This window comes from Pipra filicauda, unplaced genomic scaffold, assembly GCF_003945595.2.
Source record: "Pipra filicauda isolate LSUMZ 115617 unplaced genomic scaffold, ASM394559v2 scaffold715_size207569_pilon, whole genome shotgun sequence".
Taxonomy (NCBI): domain Eukaryota; kingdom Metazoa; phylum Chordata; class Aves; order Passeriformes; family Pipridae; genus Pipra; species Pipra filicauda.
In genome coordinates, this window is record NW_024104882.1 from 49062 (window position 1) to 62125 (window position 13064).

A 13064-nucleotide genomic window follows, 5' to 3' on the forward strand; every position below is an offset into this window, starting at 1 on the left:
AGCTTAGAACAAAAATATAGTCACTCCATAGCACAGAACACAAAAGGGACACAGGATAGGAAAAAAAAAAGAGAAACCTTTTGTGAAGTAAGAATGATCACTCTGATCTCAGTAGTTCACAGGTACTTATCTGGTGCTACTTGAAAAAGAGCATGGAAGCAGTAGGGCTCAAAAGCATTCAAAACAGACCTGACACAGGCCTCAAGAGTAGAAAAATAATTTCTTTTCTTGTTTATTTTATTCTCCTGTCCTCTAGGAACTGTCTCTGATTTGCAAGGGGTGAGAAAGTGAAAGGAAGGAAAATGGTAACAGCATCTGAAAGCATTTAAATGCCTTTACATTTTTTGTCTGTAACAAGACTGATTTTCATGATCCAACCTTCATTTGGCACTAAAAGACTCCCATAATAAAATAAACCAAAAAAAACCTCTCCCCCAAACAAGCCTCTTGGCAACTCTCCTTTTCATTCAGTGTCTCAGATACAGAATTTTCAGTGCTGACTACTGAGGAATAACACAAGATCAACTCCTTCAGAAGGGCCACGGCTTTGAAGGTTTTGCTTCCTGCACAGCCACAGGGAACAGGCACAGCACCTCCCTTCCTCCTTCTCAGGATGACAAGATATCCTCGGGATGAGCCCAGTGTTGGAAGAGTTAAACATTAACCTGGCTGTGCCCTGGGCACTCTCAGCTGGCTAAATGAAAAGTTCTGGAACTCCAGGAGAAATCCTGAGTTGCAGCTCTGTGATTAAGTACAGCCTTCTTTAGAAGCTGAAGCTCCAGCCCCTGAGTGGAGGATCCTTCCCACCACTTCTCCCACTGACAGTCCCCCTAAGGAATAAAATATCAAACATAAAAAGACAGTGGCATTCATCCTCCACAAAGACAGGACCAAATCCTGCAGCCAATTTGATGACAGAAAAAAAAATTAAAAGGAAATAAAGAATACACAGAAAATTTCTTGATCCTTTGTTACATTTCCAGTATATGGAGAACTACACAAACTGCCAGTAGCAGAGTGCTCAGAGTACATAAAGGAGTGTGATTTCACCATTTTGTTAAATATTGGTTTTACTAGGTTTTCACATCTTGTATTTCTTTGTGACACGCTGGGCACGGCCGGTGGGATGGAAGGGGGCAGGGTGTCCAAGGGCCCTTTATGACCCGCGGTGACAGAGGTGCTGCTGGTGACACGGCCACAGTGTCAACAGTGCTCTTCGGAGCAGGCGACGGGACAGGACGGGACAGAGCGGTGCTGTGCGGAGCCCCCGCGCAGCCAACTCGTGCCTTGCTGACCCGGAGCGTTTTGGAGGATTTTCTCATTTCCAGGTGACCTCGAGGCATTTCCACAGGATTTGGAGACCCGGAGTTTCTCCGAGGTGTCTCTAATCCCTGTGGCAGGTGCCCTTGAGACCCTTTTGCAGGACTTGGAGACCCGGAGCTTCTCCGAGGTGTCTCCAATCCCTGCGGCAGGTGGCCTCCAGGCCATTCTGCAGGACTTAGGGCCCGGAGTTTCTCCGAGGTTCTCTTTCTCTCTTGCAGGTGCCCTGGACACCAGACTGTGGCATGGCAGGGAGACGCTTCAGCCTGCTCAGGCTGTTCCGGAGGAAGAAGGAGGAGGAAAGCCCTGGGGCTGCTCCAGCACAGCAGCCTGAAGAGGTGCAGCAGGTGCAGCCCCCGCAGGAGGGTGAGTGCTGGAGCTGGGCCACAGGGCTGGTGGCTGCAGCACCCTTGACCTCATCCTGTCCCATCCCCTCTGGACATGCCCAGGGAAAGGGAGGAGGGCAGAGGGGCTGAACTGGCAGCCTTGCTCCATCCACTGGGCATCCCGGGGCTGGCCCTGCCTGCTCCTGGAGCCCAGGCCTGGGCTGTGTTCTCCGGCCTCTCCCGCACACCCTCAGCTCTGAGCACGCTCGCTCTTTGCCAGATGCAGGCCAGGAGCGGACAGAAGAGCAGCTCCGTGCCCGTGGCCGCTTCCGCAGGGCAGCACAGGTACCTGCAGCCATCCCCGCCTGGGCTGGGCCTGCTCTCACTGCTCAGCCCAGCACCGCTGTCGCAGCCCTCCAGGGGAAATCCCTCTCTTCCCTGCCCTTCTTTCTCCTGCAGACATTTATGAAATTCATGGGCAGTCGGCGTAGAAAGGCCAGGATCACACCAGCTGATGTCCAGGCCCAGCCTGACACCATCCTGACCCAGCTGACAAAGCCTGATGTCAGCACCGCGTCGACTGCTGTCCCAGCAAAGTGTGACACCGCAACCAGTGATCTCACAACCCACTGGGACACCACGTCCACCGATGATGTGTCACACTGTGACTCTGTGCTGCCTGGTCTCACGGAGGAGGCCGACGCCACAACGACGGAGGGCGTGGCGAGCACTGACGCCGCGCCTGTTCAGCGCCTGGCCGATACCCCCAGCCTGGAGTTTCTTGAGGAGAGAGCTGTCTCTGCTGAAGTAAGCAGCCTGTGGCCCCCCAAGCTGGGTGCGCTGGGCCCCCTCAGCCTTTGAGGCTGGCACAGTGTGCTGGGAAGGGAACGCATTTCTCAGGGGAAGCTGGGCAAGTTGCTCACTCTGGCAGCTCTCCACCTCTCCCCTGTGCATCCTCCAGGCCAGACTGTGGGACCTGGGGACCTGGGGCTGCTCAAGGCATCTCCAGTCCCTGGGACAGGTGCTTTTGAGGCCAGACAGTGGGACTGGATGAGGCGAGGCATTTCCCAGGCTTCTCTCTTGCAGCTGCCTTCAAGGCACGACTGCAGGACTTGGGGAGCCAAAGCTTTTCCATGGCATCTCTGCTGCAGGTAACCATAACACCAGACGGAGACATGCAGCAGAGACCCCCCATGGTGCCCAAGCTGGCCTGGGTGAAGGAAGAGGAGAAGGAGGAAAGCCCTAGAGCTGCTCCAGCACAGCAGCCTGAAGAGGTGCAGCAGGTGCAGCCCCCGCAGGAGGGTGAGTGCTGGAGCTGGGCCACAGGGCTGGTGGCTGCAGCCCCTTTGGCCTCATCCTGCCCATCCCTTCTGGACATGCTCAGGGAAAGGGAGGGGGGCAGAGGGGCCGGGGCTGATCTCCTGGCAGCCGTGTTCCATCCACTGGGCATCCCGGGGCTGGCCCTGCCTGCTCCTGGAACCCAGGCCTGGGCTGTGTTCTCCGGCCTCTCCCGCACACCCTCAGCTCTGAGCACGCTCGCTCTTTGCCAGATGCAGGCCAGGAGCGGACAGAAGAGCAGCTCCGTGCCCGTGGCCGCTTCCGCAGGGCAGCACAGGTACCTGCAGCCATCCCCGCCTGGGCTGGGCCTGCTCTCACTGCTCAGCCCAGCACCGCTGTCGCAGCCCTCCAGGGGACATCCCTCTCTCTTCCTTGCCTTTCTCCTGTAGCTGGTTTGCAGATTCATCAGGTGCATTTGGCATGAAGAGGCCACTTTCATGGCCACTGGGGACACGGCAAACTCGGACCTCTTCAATGCCCAGACCAGCGCTGCCCTGCTGGATATGCTTGTGGAGAACGGTGTCTACAAAGCAAAGCAAGTAAGCAGCCTGTGGCCAGGGCTCCAGTCCCCCAGGGATGCTGTGGCCCCTCACGCCAGCTGCGCTGGGCCCCCTCAGCCTTTGAGACCAGCAGAGTGTGGTGGCAAGGGGAGCACTTCTTGGGGGAAGCTGGGCAAGTTACTGGCTCTGGCAGCTCTCCAACTGTCCCCCGTGTCCCCTCCAGGTGCCGGCCATAGTCAGGTGCATCCATCAGTGGCTCACGTCCAATGTGTCTGCTGAGCACAGGCTGGACAAGACTCTTGTCCTGCTGACCGAGGAACACCCCACGGACGTTGCAGTGACCCTGCTGCGCTCTGCCCCAGCCTGTGACAGGTATGGGGCCCACCTGCCTTGAGGGCTCACCTGCCTTTAGACCCCATCCCCCTGGACAGCCTGTCCCAAATGGTGTGCCAGAGACATGGAGACTTCCAGGACACTGCAGCTCCTCTCTTTGCCAGCTTTGGCATGTCAGCCTCCAATCCTGAGGCCAGCCTGCCTCCCTGCCCCACAAGGCACCGTGGCTCTGTCACCTGGGCCCCGCAGCTGCCCAGGCCACAGAGCTGTGTCCCAGACACCCCTGAGCCAGAGTTGTGACTCCACAGAGCTGCTCGCACCATGTGGAAGACACTCATCTCCTCCAGATGGACTAAGGAGCCGGTGCTGCAGATCCTCTTCCGTGTGCTGGAATACTGGCCAGCGCACAGGAGACGCACCTCTGATGGGGATGAGAGGGATGTCTTTGCCCTGGCTGTGAGTTTCTTGAGCTGGCCTCTGCTCGCCCCCAGGTTGCCTCTGGGACGCCTTTCCATCCTCCCTCACCACTGCTTCTCCCTGCCCCAGGCACTGGGCTGCAAGCCTGGCTTAGGGGCAGGTTCAGGGACACCAGGCTGGGGGATCCCCCTGTGTCTCCCCTGGTCTGTCCCTGCCATGCTTGGGCCCTGCCACATGGACATCTGGGCCCTGAGAGCCGTCTCTGGGTGCTTTGTCTTTGGCAGGCAACTGTGGCACTCTGGGAGATCCTCCAGCTGTCCCACTCCTGGTGCCCAGGGGGAGTGAAGGACAATTTCCCACGCCTCCTTCTGACTCTGCTCTTCCAAGTTTTCATCAGCACAGAGGAGATGTCAGAGGAGGTCGAGACCTTCTGGAGGCGATGCCGGGAGCAGCGCAGCCTTCCCCCCAACCCCAACAGGTACTCCATCCCAGTCCCCTCTCCCTGCCATGCCCTCGGGGCTGGGGCCAGGGCTCTGTGCCTGACCTGGGCTGTGCTCTGCACACAGGTTTGCAGTGCAGACCGTTAAAGCCCTGCTGCGCCAGCTGCTGGATGAGGACGTGTTGATGGCGATCGGTCGCAAGTGTGGCTGGGACATGCTCCTCAAGGCTGACAGCCACCACTATGCAGTGGGTCTGCTGGCCAGGTGACAGCCCTTTCTCCCCACTGCCCCTGTCATTTCTGCCCTGTGCACAGGCCACCCCACACAGTACCCGTGTGCTGGGCCAGAGGGCCTTGGCAGCCAGGGATGGCTGAGCAGAGTGGAAAAGGCGGAGAGGGGCGGCTGCACAGGAGGAGCCACCTCCCAAAGTGCCCACGTCCTCTCCTGGGCTGGTGGCCAAAGACCAGGCCTGTGTGAGTCAGTCCCAGGAGAGCTTTGCCCACCTGGCTCAGGGTCTCTGGCACCTTTATTCCCCCTTGCAGGGAGCTGTGCCGTGTCTCCCGCTCCTTCTGCGCAGCATCGCCGTCAGCCTGCTCCCGCGGCTCAGCAGGGGAGAGCCCCTGTGGGAACTGCCTGCCCTGGCGTTCCTGGTGGAGGTGAGCCTGATGGCGAGCGCTGCCTGGCCCAGCTGCCTCCCCCTCTCTGCCCTCTCACAGCCGCAGCCGCCCGGGACGGTGCCTGCACCCTGTGCTGCTGCCTGGGCCCAGCCCTGGGCGGGTCCGGGCTCCTGCCGGCCGGGCACCCCGTCACTGCTCCCTGCCTTTCAGGTCCTGCACTGCCTGAACCCCAGACAATATGGGCCCAGCGTCCTGCAGATTATTTCCAGGCACCTGCGCAGTCAGTGCCCAGAGAGGCGTCGCCTGGCGCTCCGAGGCCTGGTGGTGCTCAGCAGGGATCCCGCAATGGTGAGCAGGGGGCAGGGGCTGAAGCCGGGCCGGCAGCGTGCGGCTGTGCAAGGCAGTAGCTTGGCCTTGGCTGGCCTTTGGCAGCTGTGGCAGCTGCTCCCAGCTCTCCCCCTCCCCGTTCAGCTGCCCGACTCCTTTGGGACGCACCTTTGGCCTCTGGGCCCCGCGGCAGCAGCGTGGGGCTGCACCACAGCATTGTGTTCCACACAGGCTAAGAGCATGCGGAGCCTGAGTGAAAGCCTCCTGGAGCTACTGCAGGATGCAGACACAGACGCAGTTCAGATGACCCTCTCCACATTCATCAACGTGCTGCACTTCCAAATTGTCAAAATATCCAGCCCTACTGCCCTGAAGTTGCTTGAGGCGCTGCGGCCACTCTTTGACAACGTAAGGCTCTGTGCCCCTCATCATGGGCACTGAGTGCTGCCAGGAAACTTTGGGCCCAGTGTCTTTTCAGGCCTGTGCCCCGGTGGGCCTGGAGAAGCCAGTGCTGAGGTCTTTTCCTCTTCCTTTGCACCAGGAGCACAGCCAGCTGCAGCAGCTCTCCATGCTCCTCTTCTGGGAGCTGATGGAGGCAACAGAGAGGAGCAAGAGCCTAAAGCCACACGTGTACCTGAGTCTGGTGCCATTCTACTTCAACTGGCACAATGAGAACCAGCGTGTGGCAGAGGTGAGGACTCGTGGGCTCTGGTGTCCCCATGGCAGGAGGCTGCTGTGCCTCCTGCCCTGGCCCATGGTCACCTGCAGCCTCCTCCTGGCCTTGGCACAGGGATGTGGGTGCTGTGCCCTGGGCTGCGGTGCCATGGCCCGCTCTCTGTTGCTGTGCAGGCCTCTTGGAGAGCACTGTTTGGTGCAGCCAGGTTCCTGCAGTGGAGAGATCTTGAGGACTTGGTGACCATGGAGCAGCCGTGGAGGTTTCCCGAGTGCCTGGTAAGGACGGCCCCAAAGCCCCAGCCCCTGATGCCCAATGTGTGGGGCTGGCAGGTTGCCTGTGTCCACTGCTGCACCCACAGACACCAGCCTGTGCCCCACACACTGCTCCCTTCCCTGGGGCGTGCGGGCTCTTTTCCAGGCTCCCTTGCCCCCGCAGCCAGGCTGCCATGGAGCCCCGGTCCAGCTGGGCTGTGGGGCAGGGCCGCCCCACGGCTCCCCAGGAGCACCCAGCCCTCTGCTCCCCCCAAAGCCCGACCCCAGCAGCTGCTGGCCAGGCCTCAGGGCTCTGTGGGCAGGGGAGCCCCGTGCTGGGGGCAGGCAGCGCCCGGCCAAGGGGCAGAGCCTGAGCCGAGCCTTCCCTCCGTGCCCTGGCGCTCTTTGCAGCTGGAAAAGGACAGGAGCCGAGTGGGCCAGTACGTGCGCCAGGCCCTGCCGTTCCTGGAGAGCCCAGAGAAGCCCCTGCGAAAGCTGGCCATCAAGTTTCTGGGTGAGCCACAAGGCCGGGGTCCCTCCCCGCCCCGCTGCAGCTCGGCCCCAGCCCCGGCTGCTGCAGCGGCAGCAGGATGCGGCCCAGGGCATGTGGAGCCCCGAGTGGCCCCGAGCGCCTGCTGCCGCCCTGTGCCAGCCCAGCCCTGGGGCGTCCCCATGCGGGAAGGCCCCGGGCTCAGCCCTGCCAGGGCAGGAGGCCGTGTGGCCGGGCTGGCAGCGCCGCTGCGGGGAACCTGTGCCTCTGGGGCCTGACAGGCTCTGTGTTCCCAGGGATCGCCGCCAGGTCCATGAAGCAGGAGCAGCCAGAGCTGCAGCTCATCTGCCAGGGTGAGCGAGAGCACCTTCCAGCTGATCCCCTTGGGCCCTGCTCCCTCCTGGCCATGGCAAGAGCTGGCTGGGATGGCCCTGGCAGGAGGGGCTCCTCACGTCCCCACACCCCTGGCCTCTCACCTTGGCTCTCTTCCTTTCTCTTCCAGCCCTTCAAGACATCACTGATGACAGCCCTGCCGTCTCAAACCTGGCCCGTGAAACGCTCCAAATCATCAGAGCTGTACGGAGAACTTCATTCTTCCATTTCTGGTAGTCTCCATTGCTGCCTCTTCCAGCCCATAGAGGTGTGACAGAAGACATCAGACTCGCCATGGCAGGCCTGGCAATTCAACACTGCTACGTGCTGAGAGCTGTCCAGATGGCTCCCTACTGCAGATTCCAGCAGCTCCAAGACTGGCTGTGCAGGGCGTGGAAGACCCGGCCTTTTCCGCAGGGCAGTGTCTGCCTGTGCTGCTGCAGCTCTGTGGAGAACTGATGCAGGAAGCTCCATCTCCTGGGGCCACCTGAGCCTGTGGGGAAGATGCCTCTTCCCTGCAAGCACCCCCTTTGAGCTCAGCATGGGAACATTACATCCATGTTATCACATACAGAAGCCCAGGAGGTTTTTTTGGTGCCCAGTGTGCACAGGGCCTTGGGGAAGAGGGGAAAAGGGCTCCTTGTGCTCAGCAATACTTGCCCCACTGTGCAGCGTGCCAGCTAAAGTGGGCAGAAGCCCCTTGGCCTTTGGTGGCTCTGCTGGAGCCTCAATGTTTCCAGCAAAGTGGTGGGGCAGAGGCTGGAGCTGTGGGGAACCCTGAGCACCTTGTCCTTGGAGATGGCCACAAGCCCTCCCCAGCCAGGAAGCAGCGTCTGTGTCCTGCCTGTGTGTCACTGGCTGGATTGCTCTGGGCTCCCAAGTGCCTCTGGAGCGGCTCCTCTGGAGCTCCTTCAGGGCTGTGCCACTGCTGGGCAGGTTGGCGGGGCTGGGGGAGACCCGCAGGGGAGGGGGTGCTGGGAGGCCAGGAAGGGGTGAGGTGCTGTGGAGGCCCTGATGGGACAAGGGAGCAGGAAGCCTTGAAGGGAATCTGGGAGGGGGTGGGTGGCAGAAGGTTGCGAGGGGACAGACTGAGTGCAAAGCCCCCAAACCATGGTCTGTTACTGTTCACCTTACATCTTTAATAAGAGCATATGACAGACCCTCCCAGTCAGGGTCCTGGTCAGGCAAGACCAGGACTGGGAAATCTTTTAAGACTGCTGTGTCTCCTGCGAGTCTTGCCTCCCCCCGCACTCGCGCCCATTTGTCAAGCCAGTCAGGAGGGTAAAAGGTTAAATCTTTTTCCTTTTCTGTGAGTTCTGGGTCCTCCTCGGAGTCAGCTGACTGAGAAACTGGTGCTGTGGTAGCGGCACCACGGAAGCGAAGTCCACGCGAATGAGACGTGGAGGAGGAGGCCTTTGTTCCTGGCCACACTGCAGGCTGTGCGTTAGGTGGCCACAGTGATGCTGGCAGTGAAGGCAGCTCTGGCAGTGTGGAAGGCAACACGGGAGATTGCGGTTGGGGCAGGGCATGGGGCAGAGGTGGCACACAAAATTTCAGCTCCTACTGTGATAGTGGCTCAGAATCAGTTGCCGTTTCTACACGGTTGTCTGTGGAGCTGGAGTGAGCTTGCAAAGCTTCGTAAACTGCTCTCCATGTTGTTAATAAAAAGGTTGTTATCTTATCCCCTAGCGTGGTGCTGTCCCAGAGTCTGGCACCGATATCATCCCAAACTCTCCAGTCATATACTAAGTCACTGTTTAATGTGGGATTAGCTTTGGATGCCCACAAAAGGAGACATTCTAAATTTTCTTCCTGTACTGTTTTCTCATATTTTTTAAGGATTTCAGCAAAGGCTCGTGAGACTGCCTTATGCTTTTTCGTTAAAGGGGTTCCCATTTCATTCTCAGCTGCTTCCCTTATCGTCCAGCATAAGGTAATTGAGAGCTCTCTTGTTGCTTCCTTTCAGCACTTTTTCCTTCCTTGTGTTCAGCTGAGCTACACCACCAGAGAAACAGCTTAGTTTCTTTCATACCCCAACATGGGGTGCCATTTGTGGCATATTGAGGCACGGACTCAGGGGGATGAAGCTGAGACAAGTTTATTGGAGTCGCAACCCTCCTTTTATAACCCAACACCAACAGATAATCATACCTTATAAGGTAAAACCTGTGACCGCAGCATTTGATTGGCTGCCAGCTGTCACGGTAGTTGAAACAGGAGTTGAAATGGCAGTTTTAGGAGTTGCAGCTCACCCCTGTAATGAGCTGCTCCATTCCCTGCAAAGCTACGTTTTTTTCTAGGCCCTATTTCCCACAGTGCTGCCCTTTGCATGTCAATAAACAAACCAGTTGGCTTCTTCCCCCGGGGACTGAAAGTGTCACCTCCCCCAGACTGGGGCCTGGAATTCCAACCACATTCCTGACCTTGGGTTTCACAGTTACCCATCAGTTTGGGGGAGGGGAAAAGAAAAAAGGTCAAGAGATTACAGCATCAAGTAAACTGGGGCTAAGTGTACCTTCATTTTCTCCAGCTGTTCTGTAGAAATAAATAAAAATAGTACTATGGGGGAAAAAAAAAAGTTCAAGCCAGGTATCAGTTTACTGAATTTGATAAGGGAATATAAAAGAAGAAGATGCCTGCAAACACACATCTGCACTAAATTATCAAACTGTACAGTGCAAAATCTGACCCCAAGGAGTCTGTACAAAACAGTGGGAATGGAATCAGAGAGGGGAAGGAAAACATCGTCAGCAGTGCCTGTCCCAGTCCAGGGGCATCACTGAGCAGCACCTACATTTCCATGGCTCTCTGGGCAGGTCATTTCTCATGTGTGCCAAACAGCACATCTTGAAGCTTCTTCACACTGAAATACTAGAGACATTTCAGGGCATCTGAACAGCCAGATTCTTAAAGCACAACGACCTCAAGGCAAGGGAAGAAGTGAGATTCAGTGGCACTTGGCAGAAGCTGCCCAGTGCATTGTGTCAAATGGGTATTTACCCAAAGGAGCAACAAGCTCAAGCCATCAGGGAAAGAGTCAGATGATGAAAGGGTGTTAGCTGCTGAGAATTTCTTTGGGAAGAAGTAGACTGTTAACTTGAGATGGAAATTTGCAATATACCATGGAACCTTATTCAAAGTCCAGCTGCAAAATACCTTAGTGTTAAGAGTGTGAAATAAATCCTAAAGTGTCCACAAATATGTGATTTTCTCTTTATTCCCAATCACTAAATTAAGAAACATAACTCAGATGTGATCTCACTCTGTGCTCCAGTGACATTAACATTAGAACAATATTGTCACTGTCTCCTGGTCTCTTGTGCTTCTCACTGGAAGGCACTTGGTGCACCTCTGGATATCCTGCTAATGAGTGAAAAAACTAACCCTTCTAAAGTTCCAGATTTTCCTCACCTGTTTGTACACAGTTGGACAAACTGGACCAAGTTGCTACTTGAAATCCATCTGCTGGATTTAGCATTAATTACTCCTTGATTTGATCTGAGGGAAAAAGGCTCACACAACACAATCTCTGAATGCTCCTTTGAACTTACCCACAGTGTGTTCACAAAGACACAGAGCAAGGCTTTTAGCTTTTGCTGCTCCCCTCAGTTCCAGCAGACAAAGAAATGTCTCTGTGAAATAACAGCAATTGCCTTTCCATGTTACTGAACTACCTTCAGTTTATCTGGTCTCAAACAAATACTCCATATTTTCTCCTTGTTTTATTTTCAAGGGCATTGAAATGCATTCCTGTCTCAGACAGCCAAGGACAAGGCGACTGATGGAATTCAGTTGCTCTGTTTAATTAATACAGGATTATTTCCCTTTCCTTTGGTGAAGCTAATAATGTGACTGGTGGAATGTCAGTAAAAATTAAATCATAAACTCGTGCAGCACCAAAGGGAAAACTTACTTTAGTTATGGAGTATTCCCAGCAGAAATCTTGAAAATCTTATGCATATTTAGACTGATAAAATACCACATGTACTTCATGGGATACTGCAAGCTTTCTACAATCCTTGTGGCATGTCTTTACAGAGCAAGAGTTAACATTTTGAGATGATACCTTAATAAATGAGCCACAGTTTTATTGTTTCTTGAATGTTAAGCACCACATCCTAAACGCAGGAAAATGTTCAAGGTCAATGTCCTATTTTAGACCTTTTCAGCAGCTGTGATATTGTGATAATCACACTTAAATATTTCTTTAGAGAGAGTAAATTAGCCCTTTTCACTAGAAGGGTTATTATGATCAAAAACAAATCTGAAAGACAACAAAGTCAGATTTCTGGTTTTGTTTGTTGGTTGGGGTTTTTTTTCAACAATGCAATAAATTGCTGTCCGTCACTGGGATGACTTTTCTACCCAAGAATTTAAAGAAAAGCCCAAAGTTCACTTTGTTATACACTTCTATTACCTTTTGTTTTTTTGGGGGTTTTTTGGAGGCATCAACTACGTAAAAATACCTTCCTTAAAATGCGTTTATACTTTCTGTAAGAACCAAAACATTCCAGCTGACATACCATTCCATCACCAAATACTGCAGTGAAATGTAATATCCCACTGAAGCAGAAGGGAAAGAAGACAACTGAGCATCAGCAGCTATTCCTAAGCAAGATCAGGGGTTTAGCTCCATCTAACTGAGGGATGAGATGTGTCCCTCAGTGGGTCTGTTCCCACTCCCCCACCAGCCCTTCTACCCGACTGCAAGCTCAAAGTTCTAAAAAGAGAAGAAGAAGCTGGAGCGTCAATATTTGCCCAGTGCAAACCCCAATAATCTTTGCTGGGAGCTGACAGGAATTGCTGTTCCACTGCCCTGGGATATCCTGGCTTGAGGCGAGGGCGCAGCCCCGCCCAGAGCCCCCAACCCCTCTGAGAGCTTTTGTAGCGTCTGTTTGTCCATGTCCCTGTGGCAGAGGCTCCCCCGACATCTGCCCTGGAGCTGGTCCAGCTGCTGGACCAAACAAGGCATTGTCCAGCCTGCCTTCCCCCCGCCCCGACCGCCCCAGCCCATCTTCCATCGCTCTGCTTCCTTTTCCTGCCCCTGCTCCCCCTCCGCTCCCTTCCCTCTGCCATTTTTATTAGGAATGTTCTTGCTGTTCTCACTGCCCGAGCATAAGCTGATCCCCAGGGGAGCCTGTGGAATGTAACCCCTCAAGCACTAAATTCCTTCCCCTGTGCCAAAGACACGGGTTTGTTGTTGCTGCCCCTCCCGCCGAGCACCAGCTCCATCTCCTGCTCCTGCCCAGCGGCTTTGCAGAAATCCAGGGCTGGGTGTGGATTGAAGGCTGTGGCAAGGGACAGGATAAAGTGGCTTCACTTCCACCCTTGGTGTCTCAGTGTTTGTGATCTTGGGAACCCTCGCAAACCTGGAACACTGGCAGATTATCTGTTGTTGTAAGATATGTACCTAGAGATTGTTTTGATATGTGTTTACATTTTCCTTGAAAGTACAACTGATTGAAAGTACAACTGATAGAAAATAATGTATAAAAAACAAGGAAAAAGGAAAAAAAAGGAAAAAGAAAAATAAAAACAAAGAAAAGGAAGAAAAAAAAGAAAAAGGAGAAAAAAAGAGAAAACAAGAAATAATAAGCAGGAAAAAATTTGAAAAAAAAAGAACAAAGCAAAAAAGAAGAACGAGAAAGTAAAAAAAA

At 54.9% G+C, this 13064-nt stretch overlaps 2 protein-coding genes across 2 annotated transcripts in view; both read left to right on the plus strand.

The window, feature by feature from the left end:
* LOC113983535 (zinc finger protein OZF-like) overlaps nt 1-13064 on the plus strand; it is a 69722-nt gene that overhangs the window by 8526 nt on the left and 48132 nt on the right. The window lies entirely within an intron of this gene.
* LOC114002415 (maestro heat-like repeat-containing protein family member 6) lies at nt 1229-7978 on the plus strand. Its single transcript, XM_039389209.1, has 18 exons — nt 1229-1686; nt 1927-1991; nt 2106-2453; nt 2798-2948; nt 3197-3261; nt 3374-3523; nt 3708-3856; nt 4126-4273; nt 4519-4712; nt 4801-4938; nt 5217-5330; nt 5525-5639; nt 5850-6026; nt 6160-6309; nt 6468-6569; nt 6957-7059; nt 7332-7388; nt 7538-7978. The coding sequence occupies exons 1-18, from the start codon at nt 1566-1568 to the stop codon at nt 7642-7644; spliced, it is 2454 nt and encodes an 817-aa protein (XP_039245143.1). The 5' UTR covers nt 1229-1565; the 3' UTR covers nt 7645-7978.